At 39.7% G+C, this 16,027-nt stretch overlaps 1 protein-coding gene across 1 annotated transcript in view; it reads left to right on the forward strand.

Annotated features, from left to right (window-relative positions):
* The first annotated feature begins 10,528 nt into the window (after positions 1-10,528).
* RTTN (rotatin) overlaps positions 10,529-16,027 on the forward strand; it is a 97,514-nt gene continuing 92,015 nt past the window's right edge. Inside the window, exons 1-4 of the mRNA XM_083358722.1 lie at positions 10,529-10,630; positions 11,749-11,936; positions 13,503-13,692; positions 14,348-14,434. Of these exons, the coding sequence (XP_083214848.1) occupies positions 10,564-10,630; positions 11,749-11,936; positions 13,503-13,692; positions 14,348-14,434 (532 nt within the window). The 5' untranslated portion in view covers positions 10,529-10,563. The remainder of the gene's footprint in view (positions 10,631-11,748; positions 11,937-13,502; positions 13,693-14,347; positions 14,435-16,027) is intronic.

Consider the following 16,027-nt stretch of genomic DNA (forward strand, 5'->3'; position numbering starts at 1 on the left):
AATTTTAGTTTGTCCATACCTTTTAATTTCCATTATAAATAGGGTTAATGAAAGGGCTGTTATGGAACCATCAAGAGATCTTTTATCTCCAGAACATTTTTTAGGGGACACAAAAATAAAGAGTGCTAACTAAATAATATTCAATGATAATGACAGGTTCCCTATTTCCATGGGATCCCCAGGGTTGCTGGAAAAACTACGTTTTAAGGATTTTCCAGAAGACTGGTAGGGATAGGACTAACCTCACTTCCAGGGAATGATGTTCTAGAAGGCAAGAGCCACAGCAGAAAAGGGATGTCTCCTGGATCCCATCAGATGGAGCTTTTTAGCAGACAAGACTCATAACATGCACTCCTCTTTGTCATCTGGTGGGGCAGGTAGATGTAATTGGGAAGAGGAAGCCATTCAAATAACCAGGACCCATGCCATGTATGGCTTTAAAAGGTATATTGTTGATCACATACTTTTATCAGTTTGATCTATAATGCGACTCCAGAACTGAGGGATTAATGACTGAGTACTAACACCTGATGCCATATTAGCCCCTTTAGCACAACTGAATCACATATGCACAGTGTGCTTTAGTTGCCCATAAAAAATTGCTTGTCTTGATGCAGTTCCCGTTTATGCGTTTGTTCAAGGCTTCTGAAGCTGGAGTGTAAGATAATTCATGCAAACAAATCTATTAAGGTGATTTATGTGGATGTATTTTGTCTTTGCAAAAGCGAGATAAATATAATACTTATTTTAATACCAGAATATAGGGATTCATATTATACAATTTTTATTTAGATGTTCTTTTCAAAAGTTTTTAGGTGTTGTTTTAACTACATTTTATGTGACTATTTACTATATTGTGTCATGTTAGATTATTGTAACTTCTGATTCTTTACAATAGTCTAGTAATAATATACTCTAATGAAAACGATAGAAAAATATTGCAATATGTCAAAGTATGGCATGGGTCTGGGTTACTTACGGGAGCACCTGCTGCCGGCATCAACTTCCCTTCGTCCAGTGCGCTCCCACAGAGAAGGCCTCCTTAGGGTGCCGTCGGTCAAAGAGTGTCGACTGGCGGCCCCCAGGGGGAGGGCGTTCTCTGTGGGCGCGCCAGACCTTTGGAACCATTTACCGGTGGAGCTCCAGATGGCTCCCGACCTTCACTCCTTCCGACGTGACCTAAAAACATATTTATTTGAACAAGCCGGCCTGGTCTGATGGGTTTAGGGGTATTTTAACGCTATTGTATTAATTTATTGAATTGGGCTGTAGTATTTAATATTTTTTAATTTTTATATATTTTATTTTATTGTATTGCCCTGTACACCGCCCTGAGTCCTTCGGGAGAAGGGCGGTATAAAAATTAAATTAAATAAATAAATAAATATTTTGATATCTGAAATTTTAGACTTAAACTCATTTATATTATATAGAAAAATATTACCATTCCAGTTAAAGCAAATGCTATGTAAGAATAAAGCCATATTAATTTTTCACAAAAATGTCACCATGATACAAGCTCACATCCTGAGATTATGAAATTCATAGCAGAGTATATGGAGCTCATGATTTACCTCCATTTCATACATTGAAAGACAATGTTATACTAAAAAGAAGCATCCTACAATTGCAATGAGCATGCAATATACAAAAGCTTGTTCTAATACAACTATTTAATACAACTATTAATACAACTATTTCTTCCTTAGAAGAAAAATGTTCTATCATTGCAATTTAAATCTGTCACAATAGAACTCATAGTCATATGTCTATCTCCTGGCAAAATACAAATTTCTTAGTTTTATCCTTGAGCTAAAAACTGGCATCTGTTTTGTAATTACATTTATCTTACAAGGGCAGGATATGTCACTGGCTAATTTCCTTCTGCTTTAATTTTAGTTTGGAGGATAGCAGCAACTATTTTTCAGTAAGCAATGTTGCTACACAGAAATTGAGTTTTGGAAAAAAAATCAGATAAACAAAGAAATGAAGTACAAGCTGTTCTTTTTAGAAATAACCGTTTAACAGCAACTTTAGTTTATGTGTGGATCTTTTGTTTCTGGTTCTGGGAATGGCATATGGACAATTCCTCTTACCCTTAGAGGTCAGATTCCATTATATGTAACTGCCACATTACAAATTAACAAACAATGCTATTTGTGAGCATTCACTGCTCTTCTTTGTTAGTCATGCAAATGGTTCTGCAGTGATGCTATTTCAGCTTTCTCAGATGATTGTTGTTTCAACAAAATGTAAATAAAAATCCAAAGCAGTTAAAGATTATTAAATGTGAGCAAAGTAACATAATCCAACAATAGAAATGTGTAATAAAACATACGTTGCCATACTTTTGTTTTATGTTATAATACATTGCAAGTGAAATTCAAAGATAAATTCTTGAATGTAAAATTCACAAAAGTGCAGAGAAAATCTTATCCATCTGCAGCAAACAAATTCTGTTCACACTGATAATAATATAGCCAATAAGACCATAAAGGCATCAAATGAATTAATGTATTCCGGGGGAGTAAACTATATAACTGGTATCTCCCATCAAGCTCCATCATGGTTTAATTATGGTTTGAAATACACTGCAATAAACTGCATTTATACAAGTCACTAAACCAAAAACCATGGTTTCAGTAACCATTCTGTCTAGATTTGGGCAACAATCTAAACCAAACAAACCAGATGATACTATGTTGTGTTAATCTGTCTCTGGGTATTATAAAGTAGATTTGGGCTGTTCCAAATGAAGATTTTATTTTCCTGGGCTCCAAGATCACCGCAGATGGGGACTGTAGCCAAGAAATTAAAAGACGCTTGCTTATGGGAAGGAAAGCCATGGCAAATCTAGACAGCACACTAAAAAGCAGAGACATCACCCTGTCAACAAAAGTGCATATAGTCAAGGCTATGGTCTTCCCAGTTGCAATGTATGGCAGTGAAAGTTGGACCATAAGAAAGGCTGAGCGCCAAAGAATTGAGGCCTTTGAACTATGGTGCTGGAGAAGACTCCTGCGAGTCCCTTGGACTGCAAGGCGATCAAACCGGTCAGTCCTAGAGGAGATCAACCCTGACTGCTCTTTAGAAGGCCAGATCCTGAAGCTAAAACTCAAATACTTTGGCCACCTAATGAGAAGCAAGGACTCACTGGAGAAGAGCCTAATGCTGGGAAAGATGTTGGGGCTAATTTAATTTAACTTTGTGTATTGTGTTTTACTTCTGCCAACCTAGCAGTTCGAAAGCACGTAAAAATGCAAGTAGAAAAATAGGGACCACTACAGTGGGAAGGTAACAGCGTTCCGTGCGCCTTTGGCGTCTAGTCATGCCGGCCACATGACCACGGAGACGTCCTTGGACAAACGTTGGCTCTTCGGCTTTGAAACGGAGATGAGCACCGGCCCCTAGAGTTGGAAACAACTAGCACGCATGTGCGGGGGAACCTTTACCTTTACCTTATTGTGTTTTAACTGCCCTGTACACCGCCCCGAGTCCTTCGGGAGAAGGGCGGTATATAAATCCAATAAAATAAATAAATAAATAAAGGGCAATAGAAGAAGGGGACGACAGAGAATGAGGTGGCTGGATGGAGTCACTGAAGCAGTAGGCGTGAGCTTAAATGGACTCCAGAAGATGGTAGAGGACAGGAAGGCCTGGAGGAACGTTGTCCATAGGGTCGCTATGGGTTGGACACGACTTCGCAGCTAACAACAACAACAAATGAAGATTTACTGATAAGTTCAAAGTTCTCAATCTATTATTTCTTTCTCTCTGGTTATATTCAGACTAAACTGTTGTAATTATTTTTTGATAATGGCCATTAGATATTTCTTTTAATGGAAGCACTTTTTATTTTTAGAACTAGAAGGGAAAACCGTTTTTCTGGCCGCATTTCCCCTGTGCTTTACTTACATAGGTAGATGTCCTTTGCATTAATGCCACCCTTAATATTTTAAATATCGGTGTTATATTTAAAGTTATATCTGTCTGCAAGAACAGTATTTTGAAAGATGGCATAGAACAATGGTGGCGAACCTATGGCATGCGTGCCAGAGGCGGCACTCAGAGCCCTCTCTGTTGGCACGCACACACGCCACTGCCGCCAGCAGCAGGTCCATCAGGCTGCCACTGCTGCCCAGAGCAGGAGACCCGCCCAGCACATTCCACAAAGGAGGCAAAGTGGCCGACTAGCAAGCTCAAGTAGAGGTGGTAGAGCAGAGGTCACCAACCATTGTCGATTGGTGGACTGGAAGAAAAGGGAGGGGGAAGCATTCTACATGTGTGCATGTGCGCACGGGGCCGCAAGCATGCACACAGTGCAAATGGGGCGGGGCTAGTGCCTGCGTGATACTCACTAGCCGTGCCTCATTCTTGCATGGTGCAGCGGCTGTTTTTACAACTTGCACACGATGGCCCATTGTTGCACCCCCAGGTTTTTCATGCCAGAGGCAGCACTCAGAGGCACCTCCCTGCCCTCCCCCCCCGAGGGCACCACAATGCTGATGCGGCCCTGGCACTTTGCGATAAATAAGTGGGTTTTGGGTTGCAGTTTGGGCACTCGGTCTCTAAAAGTTTAGCCATCACTGGCATAGAATAAATTTGAGCTTCAAAACCTTAGATGTCCACTAGATGGCAACTAAGAGTTGTCTGTATCTTTTTACTGACTTCAAGTGGTCATTCATAGATTTGCAGTCAAGATCTCATAAAGTCAGCACTGAGGCTTCATATATACATACTGTAGTACATACACACATAAGCAAGCAAGGAAGCAATCAAGCTGTACCAAACTAAAATTGCTTTCTGAATGAAGACCTCACCAATAAATAGCCTATTCCTATAGAATTTAGATAGACAATAAAACTGATCACTATTATTTTTATTGATCCAAAATAAATGCAAAAATAACCCATGAACTCAAAGCAGGATTACAGCACTCAACTTAAATGCTTGTTTGTCTATAAAAATGCTGAAACTGTGCTATGTTAATACTATAAAGATATACAGAAAAGAAATAATTTAGGCAGATGTTATTATCTTACCCTACAAAATATCTGAAACTTACATTAACCATATAGTACATTTTATGGCCATTCATAATTTGCAGATGATAAAAGGGCAATCAAATCTAACTGTTCAAAGCAATTAAGAATAAAATCACAAGACTTCAGTTGCCTTAAGGCTCTCTGCTAGATCTGGCTTTGTGTCTTGGATATGCTGAATCATCATCTGACTGGCAGCTGATAACAAACAGCATTGCTCTTAAAACACAGAACATTCAGTCTCATCTGACTATAGTGTTTCTAGCAAAACAATTATCTTAAATTACATTTTCACGGCAATTTGCAAAACTTTTATCCAGTGGGACAAATGCCCTTTGACAGGTTGTACGGAAGACTGACTGTTTTTGTTTCAGGCCCTGTCTCACTAAATAATCGTATCCCAACAAAATCAATCATTCCCTTTATTTGCATCACATTGCTTTTATCTTATCCCAGTCCATGAGTAAGATACTCTAAAGTCATAATTAAATATACCAATTTAAGTTCAGTATTTTCCTCTTTAAGTCAACACTACCCCTACTCAGATTCATGATGTATAAAGTCTGTTAATGTTTTATCACTTCTTATTCTGGACACGAGCCTATGAGACATGGATTTTTATGTATAATATACCTGCAAGATATAGAAGTATAAGCTACCAATATCATACAAATTGAAGAATATGATCTTAAATACACTTGTTCACCAGCAGATATTTTAGAGTAAACATAGGACTGCAAGGTGTGGATGTTTACAATTAGACTGCATGGTGTGGATGTTTACACTTAGAACTCTTCTGCAGACATGTGTGTACCCTTCCCACACATGCCTTCTACCTTTCCCCAAAGCTGGAAAAGGATGATAGGAAGAAAACACTGCTTAACTTCTGTGATGATTGCTTTGCAGTGAATTGTTTTCTCGATACATGAATAAAAATATAGCAAAAATATCATTATTCTAAATAGCAATCAGCAACCTCAAAATTCAGTGATTTAGACATATGAAATGATTTTATTACAATAACAGTATTTTACTTTTATTCAAAAATTTACTGTGGCTTCTAAAATGTTATTAGCTTTGCACAATTCAAAGAGTTTTTCTAATAGTGTATTTGTATTGTTTAACTAGAAACTATTTTCCTCTGGTTATATCACCCACTACATAACAAACTGCTTTTGAAACCCAATTTCAAAATTCATTTGAGTATCGCTGGTAAAGGATAGTTACAGTCATGGCCGAAATTGTTGGCACCCCAGAAATTTTTCCAGAAAATCAAGTATTTCTCACAGAAAAGTATTGCAGGAACACATGTTTTGCTATACACAGGTTTATTCCTGTTGTGTGTATTGGAACACAACAAAAAAAGGAAGGAAAAAAAGCAAATTGGACATAATGTCAAACAAAACTCCAAAAATGGGCCGGACAAAATTATTGGCACCCTTTCAAAATTGTGGGTAAACAAGATCGTATCAAGCATGTGATGCTCCTTTAAACTCACCTGGGGCAAGTAACAGGTGTGGGCAATATAAAAATCACACCTGAAAGCAGATAAAAAGGAGAGAGGTTCACTTAGTCTTTCCATTGTGTGTCTGTGTGTGCCACACTAAGCATGGACAACAGAAAGAGGAGAAGAGAACTGTGTGAGGACTTGAGAACCAAAATTGTGGACAAATATCAACAATCTAAAGGTTACAAGTCCATCTCCAGAGATCTAGCTTTGCCTTTGTCCACAGTGCACAACATTATCAAGAAGTTTGCAACCCATGGCACTGTAGCGAATCTCCCTGGTTGTGGACAGAAGAGAAAAATTGATGAAAGGTTGCAACGCAGGATAGTCCGGATGGTGGATAAGCAGCCCCAAACAAGTTCCAAAGAAATGCAAGCTGTCCTGCAGGCTCAGGGAACATCAGTGTCGGTGCGAACTATCCGTCAACATTTAAATGACATGAAACGCTATGGCAGGAGACCCAGGAGGACCCCACTGCTGACACAGAGACATAAAAAAGCAAGATTACAGTTTGCCAAAATGTACTTGAGTAAGCCAAAATCCTTCTGGGAAAACGTCTTGTGGACAGATGAGACCAAGATAGAGGTTTATGGTAAAGCACATCATTTTACTGTTTACCGAAAACGAAATGAGACCTACAAAGAAAAGAACACAGTACCTACAGTGAAATATGGTGGAGGTTCAATGATGTTTTGGGGTTGTTTTGCTACCTCTGGCACTGGGTGCCTTGAATGTGTGCAAGGCATCATGAAATCTGAGGATTACCAAAGGATTTTGGGTCGCACTGTAGAGCCCAGTGTCAGAAAGCTGGGTTTGCATCCGAGATCTTGGGTCTTCCAGCCGGCCAATGACCCCAAACATACGTCAAAAAGCACCCAGAAATAGATGGCAAGAAAGCGCTGGAGAGTTCTGAAGTGGCCAGCAATGAGTCCAGATCTGAATCCCAATGAACACCTGTGGAGAGATCTTAAAATTGCTGTTGGGAAAAGGCGCCCTTCCAATAAGAGAGACCTGGAGCAGTTTGCAAAGGAAGAGTGGTCCAAAATTCTGGGTGAGAGGTGTAAGAAGCTTATTGATGGTTATAGGAAGTGTAGTGTATGCTGCTAGCATACACAGGAAATGCCAGCGCAGCAGGGGGCTGGTCAGCTCCAGGCGATAACCGCTGAGGCGGGAAAAGCCGGATGGAGCAAGTTTGACAGCCCCGGCGTGGTCAGCTCTGGAGGGAAGCCAGGGTTTAAACCTATTGGCCACAGGCACTGGCGGGAAGCCCAGGTTCAATTCTATTGGCCATCATTCACCTGGGCAGGTATAAGAAACACCAGGCAAACCCCTTTGTCCCAGATTCATTCCTGATCCGAATAAAAGAAATACTACCCAGCTCAAGTGTCCGTCTCTGCGACTTTGCAGGAAGCGACTGATTTCAGTTATTTTTTCCAAAGGGTGTGCAACTAAATATTAAGTTAAGGGTGCCAATAATTTTGTCCGGCCCATTTTTGGAGTTTTGTTTGACATTATGTCCAATTTGCTTTTTTCCCCTCCCTTTTTTGTTGTGTTCCAATACACACAAAGGGAATAAACCTGTGTATAGCAAAACATGTGTTCCTGCAATACCTTTCTCTGAGAAATACTTGATTTTCTGGAAAAAAATTCTGGGGTGCCAACAATTTCGGCCATGACTGTAGCTGTTCAAATAAATATTTGATAATACAGCATCCTGAATATTAAGAACTAGATAAATACTGCTTGAGATCCTGGCAATTTCTAGAAAAGGAAACATTTAATGAAGCACCACCAAGCTTCGCACCACTAGATATGCTAGATTATAACTCCCAGAATTCCAGCCATCGAAGTTGGAAATTATGAGAGTTAAACTTGTACTGACCAAATGCTCTCATTAAAATACCTCTCTTGTATTCATTCATTCACACAAATTTAAGCTATTTATCACTAGTGTGAGAATTCTTACTATTATGTTTAGGAAAAAAAACCCTAGTTGTGCCTATGAGTCAAAAGTCACCCAATAAAATAGGCTTTTTCTTGTTTTTCTTTCTTCAGAAATTTATGAAATTATTAAAATATGGGAAATATTGCATATGAGATTGCAGCTCATTTTGTTGTTTCAGTTCCTCTGAACTTAAAACAGCTGCTTCTAGGATGATCCCAATTTCAAGTCATGAACATCTGAGGCCTAAATGAATAACATACCGTAGTTCCCATTTTCTGAACTTCACATTATGTAAAAGAAACAAAAACTTTTTAGCCATGGATTCTACTAATAGATATTCTTCAACTTACAACAGTTCATTTAGTGACCATTTGAAGTACAATGGCACTGAAAAAGTGACTTAGGACCATTTTCCATACATATGACTGTGCAGTATCCCCATGGTCATTTGATCAAAATTGAGATGCTTGGCAACTGACTCACATTTATAACAGTTGCAGTGTCCTGGGGTCATGTGATCACCTTTTGAATCTTCTGACAAGCAAATGGGACAGATGCACTTAGCAATTGTGTTATTAACAACTGCAGTGATTAACTTAACAACTGTGGCAAAGGAAGCTTGTAAAAGGAACAAATCACACTTTACAAATGTTTTGCTTAGCAACCAAAATTTTGGGCTCAACTGTAGTCGTAAGTTGAGGACTACCTGTATAGTGATCTCTAATTTCATGTCCTCCTGATATGTTTGTAATTGGTTCTATTTTTTATTGGAAATCTGTTCCTGATATTCAACCCAAATCTTTCCTGTAACTTAAAACCATTATTCCATGTGCCACCATTTATTGTGGGATGCTTCTGAACAGGTATCACGGAGAGGACAGCTACCATTTCCCCTTTCTGTTATAACAGTGCTAAAGATTTTCAGCTCCTCTTTACAAGGCTGATGCTTAATCTTCACGTTTGCATTTGAATGACTCATGTAGTCACTGTTAATCCAGTTTTCTGGGTTTCATATTCAGGGAAAAAGGCAGGGGGGGAAAAATCATCATCCAAGATTGTTCAGCTAACATCTTCCTTCAAGTGGGCTTTCAATTGTAACACTTCTGTGGAAAGGATCCTAAGAAGTTTGTTTATTAATGTTTCATCACATTTGTTACATTTTTATTTACAATTATTTATATAGTTAAACCCCTTTGAAATGATTACTCCGGTAGGAGAGAAGCAATTGCAGCTAATAATAAACTTCCCTTATGAACACGCACTCACATACACACACACACAAACACACACCGTACTGTATTCCCAGCGATACATTTGATTCCAACACAAACTTCAGAGCTGCTTGAAAAGTCAGACATGCACATAACACACCACTGGAAGGACCTCGCTGCCAGAATGAATGAATGATTAATTAAATAATTAAATAAATAAATAAATAATTGAATGTAAGTAGAAATAGGGTTGTGGTGGAAATAATGTTCCACCCGCTATATATATTAAGCTTTATAGTCTGAGTTACACTTAAGATTGCCGCAACTACAACTCCCAGAATTCCCAGTCAGTCTAGATAGAAAATAGAAACAACTTCATGAAATGTTATTCTATGTTCTGGCAGTTGTGATCCAAAGTCGTAGGATTAGGGACGGTTCAGAAAAGGTGTTGTATACGCTCGCCTAGAGGAAAAAATTCTGGCAGAGATTTTGCCATTGAGAAGACGACCTAGGCTTGAAAGCCAGACGGATTCATTTAATGCCTTACAGTTAAACCCCGTCGTTAAAAAAAGGCCGCCCCGAGAAGAGCGACGCTTCCAGAACGCGAGGGGAGAAAACCTTGTTCTCTAGGCAACTCGAAGCCTCGAGTCAAAACTCGCGATAATTACCCACCACTAGAAAACTATCTCCAACAAAGAGACTTGTCTGGGAATACACACGACGGATGGGCGGAGCCAGAGATGGAACTACATTTCCCAGCAGCCTCTTGAGAGAAATAGTCTCCCGCTTTTTCCTAGCGCATTCGCGTTCGCTACGGCGCGGCGGTTGAACCTGGGCCGCTCTGGGAAGGCGGTCGCGATGGCTGGATGCAATGTTAATGCGGCGTCTCCCCCAATCGAGTTGACTCCGCTTATCCGGAAACTTGGTAAGTGCTTGGTTTATCCGCACGGGCTGCAACGGGGTAGCCAGTGGGCGCCTATTCGGCGGCTGCTTTTACTTTTGAATCCCTAAAAGTTTGCTTTGGGAATGAAAAAAAAAGTAGTCCTGAATCACTGTTTAGCTGCGCACAAACTCCCAATCCAGTATTGTCAGGGTGTGCAAACCCCTGTGTGAATCTGTTGATTGCATGCGGAAAAGTAGTATATTCTGCTCCTATTCCTCTACTTTTGGTTTTGAGTTTGGTAGATTTTTCAGTACGGTCCCTTCTCAAAGTCGCATATATTTTTATACATATTGATTGGTGACTGTGTGCCATCATATCGGTGTCAACTCTTAACGACCAGCAAAACAGATAAATGTCCATCACAATCTTCTATACAAAGGGAATGCCAAAAATAGGGGAAATTTATAAGAGTGTCGATGTTAACATTGTTGCAGTAGAACTGGACAAAATTGACTAGAATGTAATGAAGAGAGAGGAAGTTTGGAAACGAAAAGGAATATTGAAACTCTCAGGAAATGGAAAAATTGCAGTTGCAAAAACAAAGTTTTTAACAAATAATATTCCTAATATTAAAAGAAAAAATGCTTAGAGAATAGATTATATAAGATTATAGTTGAAAGATGAACAGTCACATGCCTTGTCTTTCCTAAGAAAGTATCCTAAATTTTCAGTGTGATGGTTCAACACAAAATCAATTAACTAGCTAGTTTTAGGTAAAGCAATACTTGTTACTGAATATACAGGCATGTCTATGTGTGTGGCTATCACATATACAAGAGTAGATATGGCTTGGTGGTTACATTGCTGGACTAGGAGTGCAGAGTCTCAGGCTTCTAATCCATCCATAGCCAGAGAAGCTCATTGGGTAATTTTGGACCAATCACTGTCTCTCAGCCCTAGACTAGGAGGTTAAAAACATCTGTCTATCACCTGCATTAGATCCCTGTGCTAAATTATGGTCTGTAATCTTCAGTGAAGAGACCTTTATTCTGCAGTGGATTGATTTGAACTCATAAAGTGTGTGTGTGTGTGTGTGTGTGTGTGTGTATGCAAAAAAATAACTTTCTCTTGCAATGTTTCCCTTTTAAAAAATTTAACAGGTCACGAGCTGTCTGAAATTAGAGAAAGAGCACTTAAGAATATTTTGTCTAAATTAAATCACAGTTTGATTACATATGATGATCTGGTTCAAGAAAAGCTACTATTTGTCAGTGTTTTAGAATGGTTCAACTTTCCTGTAGTACCAATGAAGGAAGACGTTTTGAACTTAGTGACCAACTTGTTAAAGGTATTGTTGTCTGTATTCTTTTTTTCTGAAAGTGTAATAGAAATAGCTAACAACTAATGTCTATATTTATATTGAAAAAAGCAAAGCATTACTCAAATTCAATAAACTTAATTTAATTTAAACATTCTTTTGAAACAAAAACCTTAAAGTATGCACTTTGCTACATTTTAAAATTTTGCCAATAGAGATAGTCTTTGATTAACAATGGTAATTGGGTTTGGAATTTCCATCACTAAGAAATATGGTCATTAAGTGCAACATTACAGTACTGCATTGGTCAGTGACAGTGCAGGTAGTCCTCGACTTACGACCACAATGGAGCCCAAAATTTCTGTGGCTAAGTGAGACATTTATTAAATGAGCTGGGCCCCACTTTATGACCTTGCTTGTCACAGTTGTTAAGTTAGTTACACGGTCATTACTGGGTCACTGCAACTGTCGTAAATATGGATCAGTTGCCAAGTATCCGGATTTTGATCTCGTGACCATGGGGGGATGCTGCAATGGCTGTAAGTATGAACAATAGTCCTAAAGTCACTTTTTTCAGTACTGTTGTAACTTTGAACGGTCACTAAATGAACTATTTTAAGTTGAGGACTACCTGTAGTTCTGGCACACCCTGTTGCCATCATTAAGTAAGAATCATGGGTCATTAAGCAAGTGGCAGGCAGCTTACAAGCAGGCTGCCTATTAGGAAAGTGGCTGCTGCTGTGTGTGAAAGGGTGGATGGTTGCTGGGGTGGGGGAAGTTTCATGGTTTGCCTGTGCGGTATGACATGAACACAACAGGGCTGGGGGTGGCTGTTTCTGGGTGAGAATTTGTGTGAGCAACTTACTGGAGCAACTTGTGACCTTCCCTGGCAGTTTCCCTATTAACTTCGCTAATGGGAAGCCAGCAGGGAAAGTTGCAAGACGCTGCAACTATGGCAACCGTGACCCAACTGCCAAACACACAGATTGACTGTAGGGGTGCTAGGACAGCCAAAATTTCGAGAACCCAGTCATAAGTAACACCCATTCAGACCCATTGTAACTTCAAATGGTGCTGAACAAGAGAATGTTAAATGAGGACTACCCGAACAGCATATTCAGAATATGTCTAGCAACAGAACATTGGGAACTAATATTCTAGATTACTTTTTGTATTTGTTTGTTCATTTGTAAGGCTACCTCAATTGCAATTAAGCTTAATCAATTCAAAATTCTGTGCTGTACAGAGAAAAAAAGTGCTAGTATGTTACTTATACTGTGTACTATATAGTACACATAATGAATGAACTCTATGCAGTGTAAATCTATGTGCTTATATGTACAAATATAGAGATAAGTATTAAAATATAATAACAAGGGGACAAATACTACACGAAACAGACACTCCAAACATGATACCTAAGCCCCAGATTCTATATTTGCAACCAGGAAAAGATGAGGGTTTTTGTTATTGTTGTTTGGCGCTTTTTTTTTTTGAAAAGGTTGCCGTAATTAAAGACCTAGTACTTGTTTAACTCAGAAGACCTTAGTTATTTTTCTGATAATTTTAAATTCAATATTGCATTTGTAATTTTAGCGTCCTTTTGTGGTGGAACAATTGGTTGGGATTGGGGCAGTAGAATTCTTCACTCAGCTTCGTCCCAATGTGGATTCCAATCTACAAGCAGTGATTGATGGGATTCTTGATGGGCTGTTTGTGCTGCCTTCAAACATCACTTTGAATTATCAAGCAAAGCCTTCTCAAGGTGGACCAGAAGCTAATCCAGGTAATTTGTTCATTATTCACAGTATGATATTAGCAAAGTTTCCTGAATCTAATGCTGTTTGTGTTCAGCACTGTTGATCCTTTAAATACAGGTAGTCCTCAACTTACAATTTGTTTAGAGACTTCTTCACTGTTATGACACTGAAGAAAGTGACTTACAGTCCTCACACTTGCAATGGCTGCAACATATCCACAGATACATGATCAAAATTTGGGCTCTTGGCAACCAGCATATATTTAGGACAGTTGCAACATCCTCGGGGAGGGGCCACGTGATTGCTATTTGCAATCTTCCCAGATGCCTATCGGGTTCAAAATAGCCAGGAGCATTCATTGAGTTCAAAGCACTGAAAAGTAAGCCAGATTCACTTAAGGGCTGTGTGATTCACTTAATGACCTCAGTGATTTGCTTAACAGCCAGAGCAGAAAAATGTTGCAAAATTCAGTGTGACTCATTTAACAACCATCTTGCTTAGCAGCAGAAATTGTCATGCTTGTTGTGGTAGTAAGTTGAGTTCTACCTATGATTCCAAGAAAAAAAAAACCCATATCTGACAGTGTAAAAATTCTCGATAAATAGTGGTTTTGGGGATCTGGACTATAACAATAAAAATAAAAAAATGCTGATACATACTATTGTTTTATGTATTGTCAAGTAATTCCCCAAGAACCTCATGCTGGATATTTTCATCAAGGGAAAAACCATTCACAAGCATCCGAAACACCACCCAAACAGCCAACTGGTAGGTAATTGCAATATTTATTTGTAAATTTTGTCTCAGTAATTTATCAATGATCAACACAGAAATCACAGATAATAGTATTATATTATATATTATATTTATTTGATTTATATACCGCCCTTCTCCCGAAGGACTCAGGGCGGTGTACAGGGCAATAAAATACCAAAAATAAAATACAAAAATTAAAAACAAACAATTGTGCCCGAATATAATAAATTATTTAAAATCAGTAATTAAAACCCATCACCCATCAGACCAGGCCAGCTTGTTAAAATAAGTGAGTTTTTAGATCATGTCGGAAGGAGCGAAGGTCGGGAGCCATCTGGAGCTCAACCAGTAGACGATTCCAAAGGTCTGGCGCGCCCAGAGAGGACGCCCTCCCCCTGGGGGCCATCAGTCGACATTCTCTGACCGGTGGCACCCTGAGGAGGCCCTCTCTGTGGGAGCGCACTGGGCGAAGGGAAGTTGATGCCGGCCGCAGGTGCTCCCTTAGGTACTCCGGACCCATGCCATGTAGGGCTTTATAGGTCATCACCAGCACCTTGAATCTCACCCGGAGGGCAACTGGAAGCCAATGCAGCTCATGGAGCAGAGGTGTAACATGGGAGTATCAGGAGACCCCCAACACAACTCGCGCGGCCGCATTCTGCACCAGTTGAAGCCTCCGAGTGGTCCTCAAGGGCAGCCCCATGTAGAGAGCATTGCAGTAGTCTAACCGAGAGGTCACGAGCGCATGAGTAATAGTAATAGTAATAGCAGATGTTTATAGAGCTGGGGTGTATACAATTGATTTATCTGCTAAGCATGTTTTGTCCCAATATTTAATTCTTGCAATAACCACCTAATAAGAAAAAATATATGTAATATTTTTCCATCCATCCAGGAGTCTTTACAGAGAAGCTGTTTCTAATTATATCTCTGTTCTGTAAGTATTAGGACAGCAGATAAGCAACTGATTCAGCTTGTGTATCATCTGACCCATCCACTGCGATCATTAAGTTCTCAGATGATACCACCGTAATGGGTCTTATTACAGGTGGAGATGAAACAGCATACAGCGGGGAGGTACAAAAACTATCCTCATGGTGTCTAGAGAATAACTTGCACCTGAACATCGGCAAGACAAAGGAGATGATGCTAGACTTCTGGAGAAAAAGAGAGGAACCTGCCCCACTTTACATCGGGGAGGGGGGGCTGTGTGGAGAGAGTCTCCTCCTTTAAATTTCTGGGAGTCTACCTCTGTGAAGATCTTACCTGGAAAGTTAATACATCCCAGGTGGCCAAAAAGACCCAACAGAGACTCCACTTCCTCAGGGTCTTGCGGAAAAACAGGGTAGAACAACGACTAATGACCTCCTTTTACCGATCTACTATAGAAAGCGTCCTCTCATGGTTTGGTATGCTGGCTTGACAGCCAAGAATAGGAAGAGGGTGGTGAGCATAGCACAAAACATCATGGGCTGTCCCCTGACACCACTGGATGACATTGCCAGGGCCCGCTGCCTTGGAAGAGTGAGGAAAATTCTGACTCACATCCTGGTCGGTACCTCTTTATTCTCCTACCATCGGGTAGGAGATATAGGTGTATAGCTA

Source organism: Vipera ursinii, assembly GCF_947247035.1.
Source record: "Vipera ursinii genome assembly, chromosome: 3".
NCBI classification, from domain to species: domain Eukaryota; kingdom Metazoa; phylum Chordata; class Lepidosauria; order Squamata; family Viperidae; genus Vipera; species Vipera ursinii.